The 13,908-nt window shown below is 37.7% G+C and overlaps 3 protein-coding genes across 8 annotated transcripts; 1 reads left to right on the top strand and 2 right to left on the bottom strand.

Annotated features, from left to right (window-relative positions):
• Positions 1-2,995: 2,995 nt before the first annotated feature.
• LOC105775817 (pentatricopeptide repeat-containing protein At1g09900) lies at positions 2,996-7,193 on the top strand. Of its 3 annotated transcripts, none has more exons than XM_012598326.2 (3): positions 2,996-5,722; positions 6,339-6,575; positions 6,705-7,193. In XM_012598326.2, the coding sequence occupies exon 1, from the start codon at positions 3,229-3,231 to the stop codon at positions 5,650-5,652; it is 2,424 nt and encodes an 807-aa protein (XP_012453780.1). In that variant the 5' UTR covers positions 2,996-3,228; the 3' UTR covers positions 5,653-5,722; positions 6,339-6,575; positions 6,705-7,193. The 3 variants fall into 3 exon arrangements, with proteins under 3 accessions (XP_012453780.1, XP_012453778.1, XP_052478599.1); XM_052622639.1 differs by having other exon boundaries at positions 2,997-3,189; positions 3,332-5,722; positions 6,339-7,193; XM_012598324.2 differs by having other exon boundaries at positions 6,339-7,193.
• A 25-nt stretch (positions 7,194-7,218) lies between these two features.
• LOC105775820 (solanesyl diphosphate synthase 3, chloroplastic/mitochondrial) lies at positions 7,219-12,335 on the bottom strand. Of its 4 annotated transcripts, none has more exons than XM_012598333.2 (12): positions 11,896-12,335; positions 11,151-11,240; positions 10,768-10,848; positions 10,603-10,674; positions 10,160-10,291; positions 9,974-10,060; positions 9,821-9,892; positions 9,650-9,735; positions 9,001-9,133; positions 8,209-8,298; positions 7,905-8,003; positions 7,219-7,686 (listed from the first exon to the last, which is right to left on the bottom strand). In XM_012598333.2, exons 1-12 carry the CDS (start codon positions 12,025-12,027, stop codon positions 7,507-7,509), a joined length of 1,254 nt encoding a protein of 417 aa, XP_012453787.1. In that variant the 5' UTR covers positions 12,028-12,335; the 3' UTR covers positions 7,219-7,506. The 4 variants fall into 4 exon arrangements, with proteins under 4 accessions (XP_012453787.1, XP_052478601.1, XP_052478600.1 ...); XM_052622641.1 differs by having other exon boundaries at positions 10,768-10,792; positions 11,151-11,243; positions 11,896-12,330; XM_052622640.1 differs by having other exon boundaries at positions 11,151-11,243; positions 11,896-12,328.
• A 164-nt stretch (positions 12,336-12,499) lies between these two features.
• Positions 12,500-13,576, bottom strand: LOC105775821 (transcription termination factor MTEF1, chloroplastic). The gene has a single exon (XM_052622643.1). It carries the CDS (start codon positions 13,525-13,527, stop codon positions 12,610-12,612), a length of 918 nt encoding a protein of 305 aa, XP_052478603.1. The 5' UTR covers positions 13,528-13,576; the 3' UTR covers positions 12,500-12,609.
• Between the last annotated feature and the right edge of the window lie 332 nt (positions 13,577-13,908).

The raw sequence follows: 13,908 nt of genomic DNA, 5'->3' as shown, positions 1-13,908 counted from the left end.
ATACATCAGCGGTCCACTCGGCGTAACAGAAAATGGAGATTAACCAGGCCATTGGCTCCAACCTGCTATAGGACTTGAAAAAGGAAACATATAAGGGTTAGGATACATAAAAGGGCTTGAATACGCACCTGGCATCATCTGAAAAGGTTGTGCCGTGGGTATCGTTGGTTGAACTGCTGGGTCGGGTGACTGTGTCAGTGCTCTTGCTGGGCCTGGTGATTGAATGGCCGCTGATGATGGGCCGAGTGAATGTTTGGGCCTCGTTGATGGGCCTACATCGTAGTCCATTCGTCTTAGATTTAAAGGCCCACGTCGTTCCCTTTGGACACGTAATTACCGCTGCCTCTCCTCTACCAATAGTAAATACGACTTACCATGGATCCTAAACCATGACATGTATTCCGGCACGCACGCTAACTCCGGAACGATGATCGGTTCCAGAGTAGGTATATAATCATACCGATCTTCCTACATTTAGATGTAGTGGGACCAGAATCTCGGCCAATCCGTATGCAATTGCCGTAGGTCGATTTTTTGGTGATCATCAAACACCTCAGGTGCCACGGGAATCGGTTGTCTACATCCAAATTGCCGTAACACACTGTCTGACTGGTGCATCTCCACGGTCACATAGCTGATCAACGCTACTTTCGCGTGCAAAGCGTTTGGATTTTGGAAGAACTCATCCGGAATTATTGCCCCAATTATCGGATCCTCGTATGGTTTCCATTGAAACTATATGAACATGATAAAAAATATTAGTTATATACATAATACTAAATATTAAATACTAAATACCAATCGACTAGCTCATGATGGAAATATAAATTTTATTTAATACTTACATGTGCTTCCGACTGTTGGTCTAATAGAAGTCGTATATCTTCAAGAGAGGTAGGTAATCGAGCATAACTTTCTGGATGGTTCAACTTAATTAAATAAAATTTTAGCATACTATTATTTTTAAAAATTTACATAATAATTGTAAAAAATCTAATATAAAATTTACCTCGTTATTAGTAATAATGTATATGGGCGGTCCACTCGAGGACGTAGAAATGGAAAGTGAAACCGTGCCCATGACTGCAGTAGTGACAGGCAACCTCCGATTTTCACTTTACTCGGTCGCGTCGCCCCGCACATCTCCCGATATAATGTTGCCAAGACGGCAGACCCCTAACTCAATTCACCAGCTGTTCTAAAATCAACGAGTTTCCCCAGCCATCTTAGATGTATGAGGTTCCGTGACAAGTCCGACATCAGATAACCTCCAATTATCTGAAGAATATATGCCCGAGCATATCGAATTCTTTCTACTTCGATTGAATCATCATCCGGATCCGGGAATGTGTCTCGTAACCAGCCCATCTCGATCCGACCTCCGTTAATTTTCTTTGGAATAGCGCCTAACAGCTCGTAGCACACAGCTCCCCAATCGCCAGATTGAACAGACCCGGTGACTGGGAACCCGTCCACCGGCAGTCCCAATTGCAGATTGACATCTTCCAAAGTGATAGTGGAAGATGGAATGTGTGCATCTCGGGTCTCCATCTCTCGATCAACGCACTGATAAGTTTCGGGTCCAACTTGCATCCCTGGCCTACCGTCGCCACGTGCCAAAAACCCGCTTCCCGCAGGTAATTCTCTACCAATGGTGATGGAGGACCATGCATATTCCGGATATAGCATTCCAATATCTGATCTACAGACTTTTATAACAAATAATAAATTAATAATTATCTAAAAATGCATAAATAAAAAAATCTTAAATAATATTTAAAAAATAAATTTAACACTTACCATTTTTATTTGTTCGACTGATATGTGCTGGTTATCAAGACGAATCAATTCTCCGGCCATTGCTAAATTCGTACAAATTTTTACGATTTAAAAAAATTTAAAAAAATTAAATTTTTTTAAAAATAATTAAAAATAGGGATTTAAGAGAAATTTAATAGGAAATTGAGAGCAAATTAAAATTAAATATAGATTTGAGAGAAATTTGGAAGGAAATTGAGAGCAAATTGAGAGGAAATTGAGAAAATAATTGAGAGATGATTAGTTTGTGAAAAAAAATGAAAGGGGGGTTTTATAGGTTTTTTTTTTACCATTGGGGGGCAACGGTAAAAAAATGATCGTTGCACTGTTCACGCGCGAGGAAAATACGTCCCTAGGGGCGTACTACGTGGCAACAAAACGCGTCAACCTCAGCGCGCTTTGCCTACGTTGTAACAAATCGCGTCCTCATAAGCACGCTGTGTCCACGTAAGCAAAGTGCGCCCCCAGGGACGCGTTTTGCTGACACGTCCCCTGACATCGCGTTGACAGGGACGCGTTTTCGGGAAAAAGGGCCCATTCCAATAAATAATAAAATACGGGGTCCATTTCGATAAATTTAAAAAAAGAGAGGCTTTTAATGGTATTTGCCCCAAACTTTACCAGAACACTCTGATTTTTTGGGTTACTACTAGAGGTGCTCATGGTCGCTCGATCCCGACGGCCCGCCCGAAATATGGGAGGGTTTGGGTAAAAATATAGGCCCGAAATATGGGCTTGGGCAAAAAAACGAGGCCCATTTTGAAAACGGGCCGGGCCTCGGGCACCACTTTTTTGGCCTGGGCCCGGCCTGGTATAATAAATATATTTATTTTTTAAATTTTTTTTAATTTTAATATTTTTAAAATACTTTTTTATTATTTTTAATTTTAAAATATTTTTAATTTTTTTAAATTTTAAAATATTTTTAAAATACTTTTTTTAATTTTAAAAATAAATTTTTGGTATTTATAAAAAAAATGGGCCGGGCTGGGCCAGACCCGAGCCAGGCATGGGCAAAATTTCAGGCCCATATTTTGGGCCAGGCCCAGGCCAAAATTTTTTATGGGCCCGGCCCATGAGCACCTCTAGTTACTACTACCCTCGAATTTATTCTTTTTTTTTTTTGGGTTACAAACTTTACAGAAACAGCTTTAATGGGCTAAAGCATACGCAAAGTTCGAGGGTACAAGGCCTGGCGGCCCCTCAGCCTGGGTCATCAAACTTCAAAGCAAGGCCAATGGAGGGGATGGCGCAAAATGGAAAGAACAGAAAAAGGGCGAAACGAGAAAGACTAACCCACAGATTGGGAGATTTTCAGAAGCTAGATAAACTCCACTGTGTCACTCTACACATTCATACAAAGTTTCCCAGGTCATATCAGCTCCTTTTTTGTTCATTAACTTCGCAGATATGCACTCTGGTTACTTCTCTTATCATAGAATTCAGAGAATCCTAGCTCGTCGTTGCCCTTTTGTCTATATTAGATTTAATGCATATTTATCTTCGTTTTCAGAAAGTAATTTCAATCCTGGTTCTCATCCTGTGAGAGATTCTAATGTCAGTTTTGTGGAAAGAGATCATTTTGATGAGGGAAATGCTGATTTTGGTAAATTTAGAGAGATGGGTGTTGAAGACTCTAGGGAGTTGAGTTTGTTTGGTGACAATAATGGTGGGTATCAAAGGAATCGAAGCCTGAATTTTGATGGCTTTGATGAAATTGAAGAGGAAGAAGGAGATAATTGTCGTGCTGATGATGATTTTGTGGTATTGAATTCATATAATGTGCAGTGTGAGCAAACAGAGGATGTATGGAGAATTGAGTTAGAGGAGGATGAACTTAGGCATCCTTTGGTGAGAGAGATTTGTAGGTTGATTCAATGTAGGTCGGCTTGGAATGCAAAGCTTGAACGTGATATGAGGCACTTACTAAGAAGTCTGAAACCTCGTCAAGTTTGTGCTGTTTTGCTCTCTCAGGATGACGAACGTGTTGCTTTGCAGTTCTTTTATTGGGCTGATCGACAATGGCGGTACCGTCACAACCCGATTGTATATTATGCAATGCTTGAGATCCTTAGTAAGACTAAACTGTGTCAAGGTGCTAAACGGGTTCTTCGGCTCATTGCACGTAGAGGGATTGAGTGTCGGCCTGAAGCTTTTGGTTATTTGATGGTGTCATATAGCAGGGCTGGCAACTTGAGGAACGCAATGAAGGTTTTGACTTTAATGCAAAAGGCTGGAGTTGAGCTGAATTTGGCAGTATGTAATACTGCAATCCATGTTTTGGTGAGGGCAAATAAGTTGGAGAAGGCACTGAGGTTCTTCGAAAGAATGCAAATTGTTGGAATTATCCCTAATGTTGTCGCTTACAACTGTTTAATCAAGGGATACTGTAACGTAAATCAAGTTGAAAATGCATTGCAGCTGATTTCTGATATGCCATCAAAAAACTGTTCACCGGATAAAGTTAGTTATTACACCATAATGAGTTTCTTTTGTAAAGAAAAACAAGTCAAAGAAGTGAGGGACTTAATGGAGAAGATGGTAAAAGAAAGTAATCTGTTTCCAGACATGGTTACTTATGACACTCTTATCCATATACTATCCAAGCATGGCCATGCAGATGAGGCACTTGAATTTTTACAGGAAGCTGAAGCCAGAGGATTTCAGATCGATAAGGTTGGGCATAGTGCAATAGTTCACGCGTACTGTAAACAAGGAAAAATAGACGAGGCAAAAGGTATTGTTAGTGAAATGTTGTCAAAGGGTTGCAATCCTGATGTGGTGACTTATACGGCTGTTGTTGATGGTTTTTGTCGTGTTGGGAAGCTGGAGCAAGCTAAAAAAATGCTTCAGCATATGTACAAGCATGGCTGCAAGCCAAACACTGTATCATACACAGCTTTATTAACTGGGCTTTGTCGGAATGGGAGTTCATTACAGGCAAGAGAGATGCTGACTGGTAGCGAGGAAGAGTTTTGGACCCCGAATGCCATCACTTATAGCGCTGTAATGAATGGGCTGCGTAAGGAAGGAAAATTATCTGAGGCGTGTGATGTAGTGAAGGAGATGATTAGCAAGGGCTTTTTCCCAAACCCGGTTGAAATTAACTTGATAATTGAGTCACTATGTCGAGAGGGGAAAATGAATGAGGCTAAAAGGTTCTTGGAGGAATGTTTGAATAAAGGGTGTGCCGTTAATGTTGTAAATTTTACTACTCTTATTCATGGATATTGTCAAAATGATGACTTGGAGGCTGCTTTGTCATTGCTTGATGATATGTATCTAAGTAACAAGCATCCTGATGCAGTCACTTATACAGCAATAATTGATGCACTTGGAAAGAACGGTAGAATAGAAGAAGCAACTGATCTTACCATGAAGATGCTAAAAAAAGGGTTGCTTCCAACACCTGTTACATACAGAACAGTCATTCACAGATATTGCCAGATGGGAAAGGTGGAAGATCTGTTGAAATTATTGGAAAAGATGCTTTTGAGGCAGAAGTGCAAAACAGCGTATAATCAAGTTATTGAAAAGCTTTGTAGTTTTGGAAACCTTCAGGAGGCTGATAAATTGTTGTCTAGGGTTTTGAAAACGGCATCCAGAAACGATGCTAATACCTGTAACATGCTTCTGGAAAGTTACTTGAGCAAAGGGATGCCTCTATCAGCATATAAAGTTGCTTGTCGTATGTTTAACAGAAATCTGATTCCTAATCTTAAACTATCTGACAAGTTGAGTAAGAGACTCATGTTGGAAGGAAAATCTGCGGAGGCAGATAACCTCATGCTACGATTTGTTGAGCGTGGACACCTTTCACCTCAATGTGAATGACATTTTGAAGCCATATTCCAAATTTTCCGACACTGGAGCTTTCTCTTTGAAGTTCAATGGCTTGAAAATGGTAACCCTAAACTCTTCTTGCTTCTTCTTTAGGCAGAAGCTGTATTGGGGTGGGATCCTAGTGCATGGTAATACCTACATTTAAATTTATGTGGGCCAAGATCAATACTTCATTGTATGTTTTAGAGCTTCTAATGAAGTTTGGTACATCCTATAATGTGTAAAGTCTAAACTAGAGCTGCTAAATGTTATAAACTATATGGTGTCATTTCACAGAAATGAAGAAAAAGTGTCAAACGTCTTTGCTAGCAAAGTTGCTTGAAAGCATAAGCAGGAACTGAAAACATATGCTTAAAAGTAGACATTTATTGCAATTGTATAATAATGTCAATTTTTGAAGAGTAAGGTGATTGTTTACATGAGATATTCCTACAGCAGGTTTGTTAGGGAACTATGATGGACTCTGCTTCTTTTCTATCTGGATTGTTTTCATCTTCTTTTAGTTCTATCCAACAACATTGGCAAATGAATTGATAAGTAATACTGGTAAATTTGATATTTGAGTGAATGTAATGATAAACTACCTTAGTCTGGATGGATGGTAATAAAAATAACTGATGTAAATGCCGATCATCTAGGTGCTTAGTTATATTTGTTTATTTGGTTGTATGCTGCAGTTAATTCTGGACATAACATGATTAAGAGATTTGGAGATAGATCCTTGGATACAATACTATGGATCTGCAATCAATAGTTTGTATATGGAGCTTTCCTGATACTGCAATAACCTCTGCTACTTGAGGTGCCATCTCACACTACAAATTTTCTGCATTGCTGCTGCTGTGGACTGTGGACTTAAATGACATCTTCAACGTAACAGCAAAATTCCCTCCATGATTGCCCACCTACTATGTGTAAGTATCATGTTTCAAATTGAAGGTACTACAGTACAACATTGGCCATTTCCCTGATGTTGGTACTTAAACGGGGACAAAACTGTTTGTTCTCACATGGCTAATCACCATGCTTTCATATCTGGCTAGGATATTATGAATTGAAATAGGCCTGCTACTGGACATCAGATTGTATGCAGATGAGCTAACTGGTCATGTATCTGAAATGACGACTGAATTGTGGAAATCAGATTTCAGAGCAACAAATGAAATGTTCTGATCTTCAGATGTTAACATATACGACTTGGCTTTTTGCAACTACTCAATGAAAGCATCTCTTGGGTGAAATGAGCCTAACAATCTAGGTGAAAAAGGAGAAATGCAAAAGGTGGAGCCCTGGTTTAAGAAAATGGTGAGGCTTTGGCTGGCTTCTGCTATTGGATTATATCAAAAGGGGTATATTCATGTAGAAAGGCACGATATGGACCCTTCAACACGTCTGCTTCATCCATGGCAGACCTGTCATTTCATTTTTTGGTGTATTAATGAAAATTTGTTTCCCTTGTAAAATTTACTCTTCAGGCATGTAGTAATCCAGACATCTTGTTAATAATAATTGGAAGGCTAGTTCATTTCAAAGTCTTGTACACAGGTTGGCTCAGGGTGAAAATCAACTTGTAGGATGTCATTTGTAAAGAGTAGAACAACTAAATCTCGATAAAGCAATCCAACATAACCCATGAACATTTCTGCACTGGCTTAGCCTAGAAACTACAATTTACAACAACAAAATTTATTATTATGAAAAATTCTGTAACAACTGAACCGTAGACTCCTCCAAGCAGGGGATTTCCCCTTACCTTGAAGGAACAAGGATTACAACAATAAGCAAAACCTCTGGCACAATGCATAATGGATTGGTACAAGTCCACAGCCTTTTCTCTCTCTTATGTCACTTGTTTCTTGTGATTACTCTTTGAGTGAGATCAACTAGTGCCCGCCTTGACCTTATTACGTTCTCATCATTGCTCTCCGGTAGAGAATCAATTGCTGCAGCAGCAAGATTAGCATGCTTCATAGCTAGCTCTCTTGTCCTCTGTATACCATGACTCTTCCCAAGGTATTCAAGGGCCTATATTTTTCATATATTGATCAGCTCAAGTGAATTTTGACAAAATAAGGTTCATATAATTGCAAAACCATAGGTAGTCAAGAAATCAGATGTAGAAAGCATAAAAATAAACCTCTAAAAGTTTGATTATCAATCGTATGAAGTGTAAAAGAATACCTTCAGAAAGAGAAATTGGCAAATTCACAAATTCTATGCATAGGTTGATTACATATACTTACAATCTCAATGTTTTCGGGGTTATCAAAACCTTGATAAACAATAGCATGTAATTGTGGAAACTCTTCCATGGCAAACAAGATTGGAGCTGTTACAATTCCCTGCAACATCAGATGGTTGTGATAAATGATATAGTCATCTTCATGCAAGCCATTTAAAAGCATTTTTGTGAACCTATTATGGACATTTACATAGAAGGAATTATGATGTGCCTGCCTATGTAGTTTATAATTGCATGTTTCTATAAACTATTACCAGCTTAAAGCCATTTAATATTTGCATAAGACATCATGGATAGAGAATTACCTGCTGGATGTCAGATAGAGAACCCTTTCCAAGGGAAGCTGATGTGCCAGTGAAATCAAGAACATCGTCTATCAATTGAAATGCCAATCCCTGAAAAATAAAGAGATAGTTGGACCATACAAGAAGAGGAAAGGGAAAGTTGTAAATGATGGAAGATGGATAAAGGACATCAATAATATGTTGATTGTTCTACAGCTTATAGCTAAAAGTACTTATAATCTCAGTTGCTCCATAATCACCACATGTTTTACCAATACATGATATGATATCGCTTTAAAATTATAGTGTCACACACTTGCAGAAAGTGACAACCTCAGATTTGGTGGACCATGTTGTAATCAGAAAGAAATTGCCAATTGCATCAAACACCATTGAGCCAGACCTATCCTTTATGGGTTAGAAAATCACTTGAAGTCCATTGAGTAAATGAGGCTTTTATCCTTCAAAGAGGAAAATAGAAACAATGGGAATATTCATTTTCCTGTCCTCTTAATAGACCATCACCCCATATAAAAGGGGAGTTCTAAACTGATTTGCGCATTCATTAGTTTAGGAGTTAGGATTTTATTGAGAACAGAAATGTAATTAATTAGTTTACATTTATCAAGAAAAAGGAGTTTGGATTTATGCTTTACATTACTTAACAGTTAACACCGATTCACTATCAACTAGCAGGGTTTAGTTGCTTAAGAGGTTTTGTTCGCGTAAAGCATCATTGAAATCTAACTCCCAAGAAGATCTAGCAATTTATGATGAGTTGAAGAAAAGTAAAACTTAAATGAAAGTACAAACCAGATTTTTGCCATACTCGAAAGCCAACATTGCAACTTCAGCTGTTTGCCCAGCAAGAAGCGCAATTGCCTTGCAACTGTTTGAAATCAAGGAAGCAGTCTTGTAGTATGTCTTTTGTATGTAATAGTCCATGCTGCATCATGAAAAAATTGTTCTAGTTTCAGTTAAATACAAGCAAAAGATCCTTAAACTCAAAGCAGGACAAGACAGATTTACCAATCAGCAATTATTTGAATGGAAATGCATGATAAAAGAAAAAAGGAATTTTTCTCACTCATATAGCACTGACTACACATTCCATAACAGTCTATGACTAACAGTAAGTGTTATCTGCAAATATTAAAAGTTTGTACCGAAAGATGGCCACCAAGTCAACAAATAAAGTTAGTATTGTTTATAAGTTACTACAGAGGTTTCCTAAATTTTTAAGCTTTGCAGTAACATTAGACTACAGTAAGTTCTAACTATTATTCACTTATTAGATCAATAAAACACAAGCATAAACAAATGAAATCATGCTAACCAGGTTACCTAGCCAGCCCCTAAATGATGGCTATCACAGGGTCTAAACCTAGCAGGACATCCAAGTAATTGAATAGAAAACATGGTGACAAAATAACGAAATATTGCGCATAGTAGACCAGCATACCTACAACGTTGTTCAGATGAAGTTGTCATTTGCATGGTTTCACCCATAACCAGATTCTCCACAACTGTTGCTACTAATGATACAACCTAAAGATATTGAGTGTACTGATTTTTAACTTGCATTTGCAAATACCTCACAGGAATCATGCAAATAATAATAAATTAAAAGCACCTCCGTATTTTTTAAAGCAGCAAGGGCCACACAAGCTCGAGAAAGCAGAAAATCTCCCGCTAGTACAGCCAACTGCAAACAGGAAAAGTTTAGCAATTGCTTTAGGCTACAAAACTTTTCTGTCAGTTGCAAGAGCATTAAAAAGAAAGACACCTTATTGCCCATTACAGCATTCAATGAACCAATACCACGTCTTGTATCCGCATCATCCAAAACATCATCATGGAGGAGGCTAGCAACCTAGATGATGAAATGACCATGTTAGACTAAAGTGAATTTATCAAGAAGCTCCAGTGCATGCAACACATGATAAAGAAAATTAAATGATGAGGAAATGACATGGATCATCTCTGTTATCTCAGCTATAGACTGCTGTCTTGTACGTAATTCAGTTGCCACAGTATCTCCTACACCACCACCAACTGGTTCAGGTATATGAACATTCAAAGCTGTAGCCATCAAAAGCAAAACCTGCATAGAACATATACAATAAATTTCCATAAAATCATTTGTATCTAAAGCAAGCTTCTTCAATAAAAAGTAACAGAGATCAAGTTTAGCTTCGGTCAAATGGGTTTTTAATTTGGAATGAGCCAAGAACGAACTGGGGCTAACGAATGCTACAAGAGTAGTTCATCTATGAATTTTTGTATTGTTCCCTTCCCTAGTGCAACCTATACACTATACTGAGCCCACAGTAAAAGCAAAAATAGAATAACGCATCAAAATTATGACAATCTGCCAGTAACCTCAAGATTACCACATCCGTAAAAATACATTACCGTGGGACGAAATCTCTTTCCTTCCACCCCCAATCTGAAGAAGTACTCAGCAGCTGAAGCAAGCTTAGGAACCTGGATGACATAAACATACAATTTTCATTTGCTTTCCCACATAAAGAATGTAATAAACTCATTCCATAGACATGAAAAAGAACAGTGTGATACCTCAGCAATAACCATAGCCCGCAACCTGTTAGCGACAAGTGACAGTTCATCAGAAACAAGTGAAAATGGGTCAAGTTGTTCCTGGAGGAAATGTCTTGCCATCTCAATATTGCAGTAAACAAAGGCGAGATAGAAGGAGAGGAGATAAACAAACTAGTAGCCAACAATTAACAATAACAAACAGAACAGAAAGGGAAGTAATCAACTTAAGGCCAAAATAGTAGCATTTGTTTCATATTTGAACATTAGAAAATTTAACACACTAGAAAACATCCTATCCCTGGATAACCATGTCTCCTGTCCTAAAACTATAAGAAAGAAATTCGGTAAATGAACAAAAAAAACCTCGCAAATTGTAGAAGGATGAGCAATTAAAGGATAACCTCTATTAGAGAGCTACTCTGATGAATTTGCCGTCCAAGACCAAGCAATGAAGGAAAACTCCAAGAAAGAGTTTCTCTGCCACTACGAACCTACTAATCCCCAGAAACAGTAACAAGAGAAAACATTAATGATCAATACAATTATTTCATTAAAAATAAATTGATCAAAAGAAAGAACCAGAGATGTAAAATATCTATTACATACAAAAATCAATGTAGAACATAGCTATAGTCCTCTCAGAGGAATCTTCTTGGTGGCTCATTTGATTCAGTAATCATAACCCATCAGACATAGAGATCATTACCAATCTATAGATTCACTATATCAACTTTACTTTGACTATAAAGAAGTAGCTTTGAGCACCGATTCCAATCATTCCGGGTGGTGACAACACCATTGCAATTCAAATGTGCAATGAATACATGCTTTAAGGACTATTATCATTAAAACCCAAGAAATAAAACACAATCTAATAGAAAGGGGAAAAAAAAGTGCCCTTTCACCAAACAGAACATCTGATTCATTCCATAGTTAACTTGCATGAACAGAGAAGAAACAGATTAATTCTTATTAATTAACAAAAAAATAATAACCAAAGAAAAATAATTAAAAAAAATGGAAACAAAACTCTGAAACAACTTAAATTAAGGAGCAACTGAGAACTGTCAATTACATATTTCTTGTGTTTCAAAACTCGAAGAGAAAGATAAAGAAAAAGCAAAAAGGTAAGAGTCAAGGTATAACCTTTATAGTAGAGTAAACATATTGATTAGAAAGAAGGAATAGAGAAGGGTCAGTTCGACGAGAGAGAACGAAACCAAACAAGCTCTTTCTGGGAGTTGTACAAATCCTAGAAAATCCCCGGCAAAACAACATCCTCACCTTGTCTCTCTCTCTCACTAACACTTTTCCAGGAACCCAAACAGAAGAAAAACCCAGAAAATTAAACCCTTTTCTTTGTTTAGGAAATCTGTGGGTTTATGTTAGGAAGCAGCCAGACCTAACACTAGCTGAAAGTACAAAGTCTGACCCGAGCACCGAATTAATAAATGAAGCACCGCTTTAGCCACGTATCCAAAATGAAAGCCTTTCCGCTCGTAATGAAAAATCTACCTTTTAACTAATTAATCTAGAAGAAAATTAATGCTTTTGTTGGTTTGGTCATAACATTTGAGTGGATGAAATGAAATCCAACTCTTATGGGGCAAAATAGTGATTTTTTCACAAATGAGAATATCATTAAATATGTTACATTATGGGATTTATTTCCAATGTTGAGTAAGGTTTTGATTTTATTTTATTTTATGATAAAATATACTAATAAAATATATATTATTGACAACAAAGCAATAGTTAATGGAATATCTTACTACTTTGGGTTTTTTCCTTTACAAAAGCATTGACACTGCCAACTTTACATATCAAAGTTCATAAAGAAGAGAATTACATATATGATCATCAGCTATTTGGCCCATTGTTTCTCAGCAACTCTTTAAACTCATCATCAGTGCTTTTTAGCATGTTAGCCAAAGGCAACTTAACCCCACTTGTTATGGTTTCAATATGCCTTGGTTTTATCCTCTTCTCCAAACTAAAAGCAAAGAACTGAGGGAATGCTTTCAAGTCCTCCAAATCCCCATTCATCTCCTCTTTAAAGTACTCGAATTTGGGCTTGTAGTTGTTTTCTATGCTGAAAGTGAACAACCCTGGGCACCTCAACACCATACTTTTAGCTTCACTGGTTGAAAACCCTATGCTTTCCAAGAACTTGAGTTTGGGTATTAAGGTATGTTCCACACTTGAAACCAGCAAGACAGGGTCTTGATAAGCCAAAGCCTCTAAATCTTTAAACCCAAGCCTTTGGAGATAGAATAAAGCTGGTTTCAACTGGTCTCTGACACTTGAAGTGAGCAACCTGGGACACTTGTTAATGACCTTCCTATAGTTATTTTCAGGGACATTAAGGTCTTGGGAGAGGAAACTGAAAACTGGGCCAAGCTCAGTTTTGATGTTAGAGGTTAGGATTCGGGGGCACATACCAAAGATTCTAGGGAAGTCCTTTTGGTGAATGCCTTTAGATTGGAGGAACGAGATGATGGAATTGAGGGAATCAAGGGAAGTGGTGTGAAGGGAGGGATTGAGAGAGAGGGCTTTACCTGAGTCAATGCCCATGATTTCAAGGCATAAGATTTTCTCCTTGATTTGAAGGGAGAGATTATGGTGAGCTGATGAGTAGAGTGGGTGTTTGTGGAGGAGGCTTTTGGGTTTGGATGGTAAATGAGTGTTTGGTTCTTGGGAATTTGTGGGAGAAAATGAGGGTTTCTGAGAAGAGATGCATAGGGAAGATTGGAATGCAGTCGCAGCTGCTGCAGACATGGTGGAGAAAAAAGTGAGATAGACTTTCCTGTCTGAAAACTAATCTTATTGGTCTTATTTGTACGTTATGTGGCAATGACACGTTGCGATTGGGTTGAAAAATGATTGGATGCAGCCAGATTTCTTTTAGATGACTAAGGTGGATACGAAGTGGACCAGGTACCATCCTATCCTATTACAGTTAAACTCTTTAATGCATCCTCATATTTTATCGAAATTGAAATTTTAATCATCACAACAATTCAACAATTTATAATAAAAAATTAATAAAACTCAATTATTTAAAATCATGTGTTAAAAAATAATTGTACTATCTTAGACCAAATTTGCAATACTGCAAACGCAAATCTGACGAACTAGAAAGTAATGTAGCAATTTTAT

This window comes from Gossypium raimondii, chromosome 10, assembly GCF_025698545.1.
Source record: "Gossypium raimondii isolate GPD5lz chromosome 10, ASM2569854v1, whole genome shotgun sequence".
NCBI lineage: Eukaryota > Viridiplantae > Streptophyta > Magnoliopsida > Malvales > Malvaceae > Gossypium > Gossypium raimondii.
The sequence above is the reverse complement of the archived record's forward strand: the minus strand, read 5'-3'. Positions and strand labels throughout refer to the sequence as shown.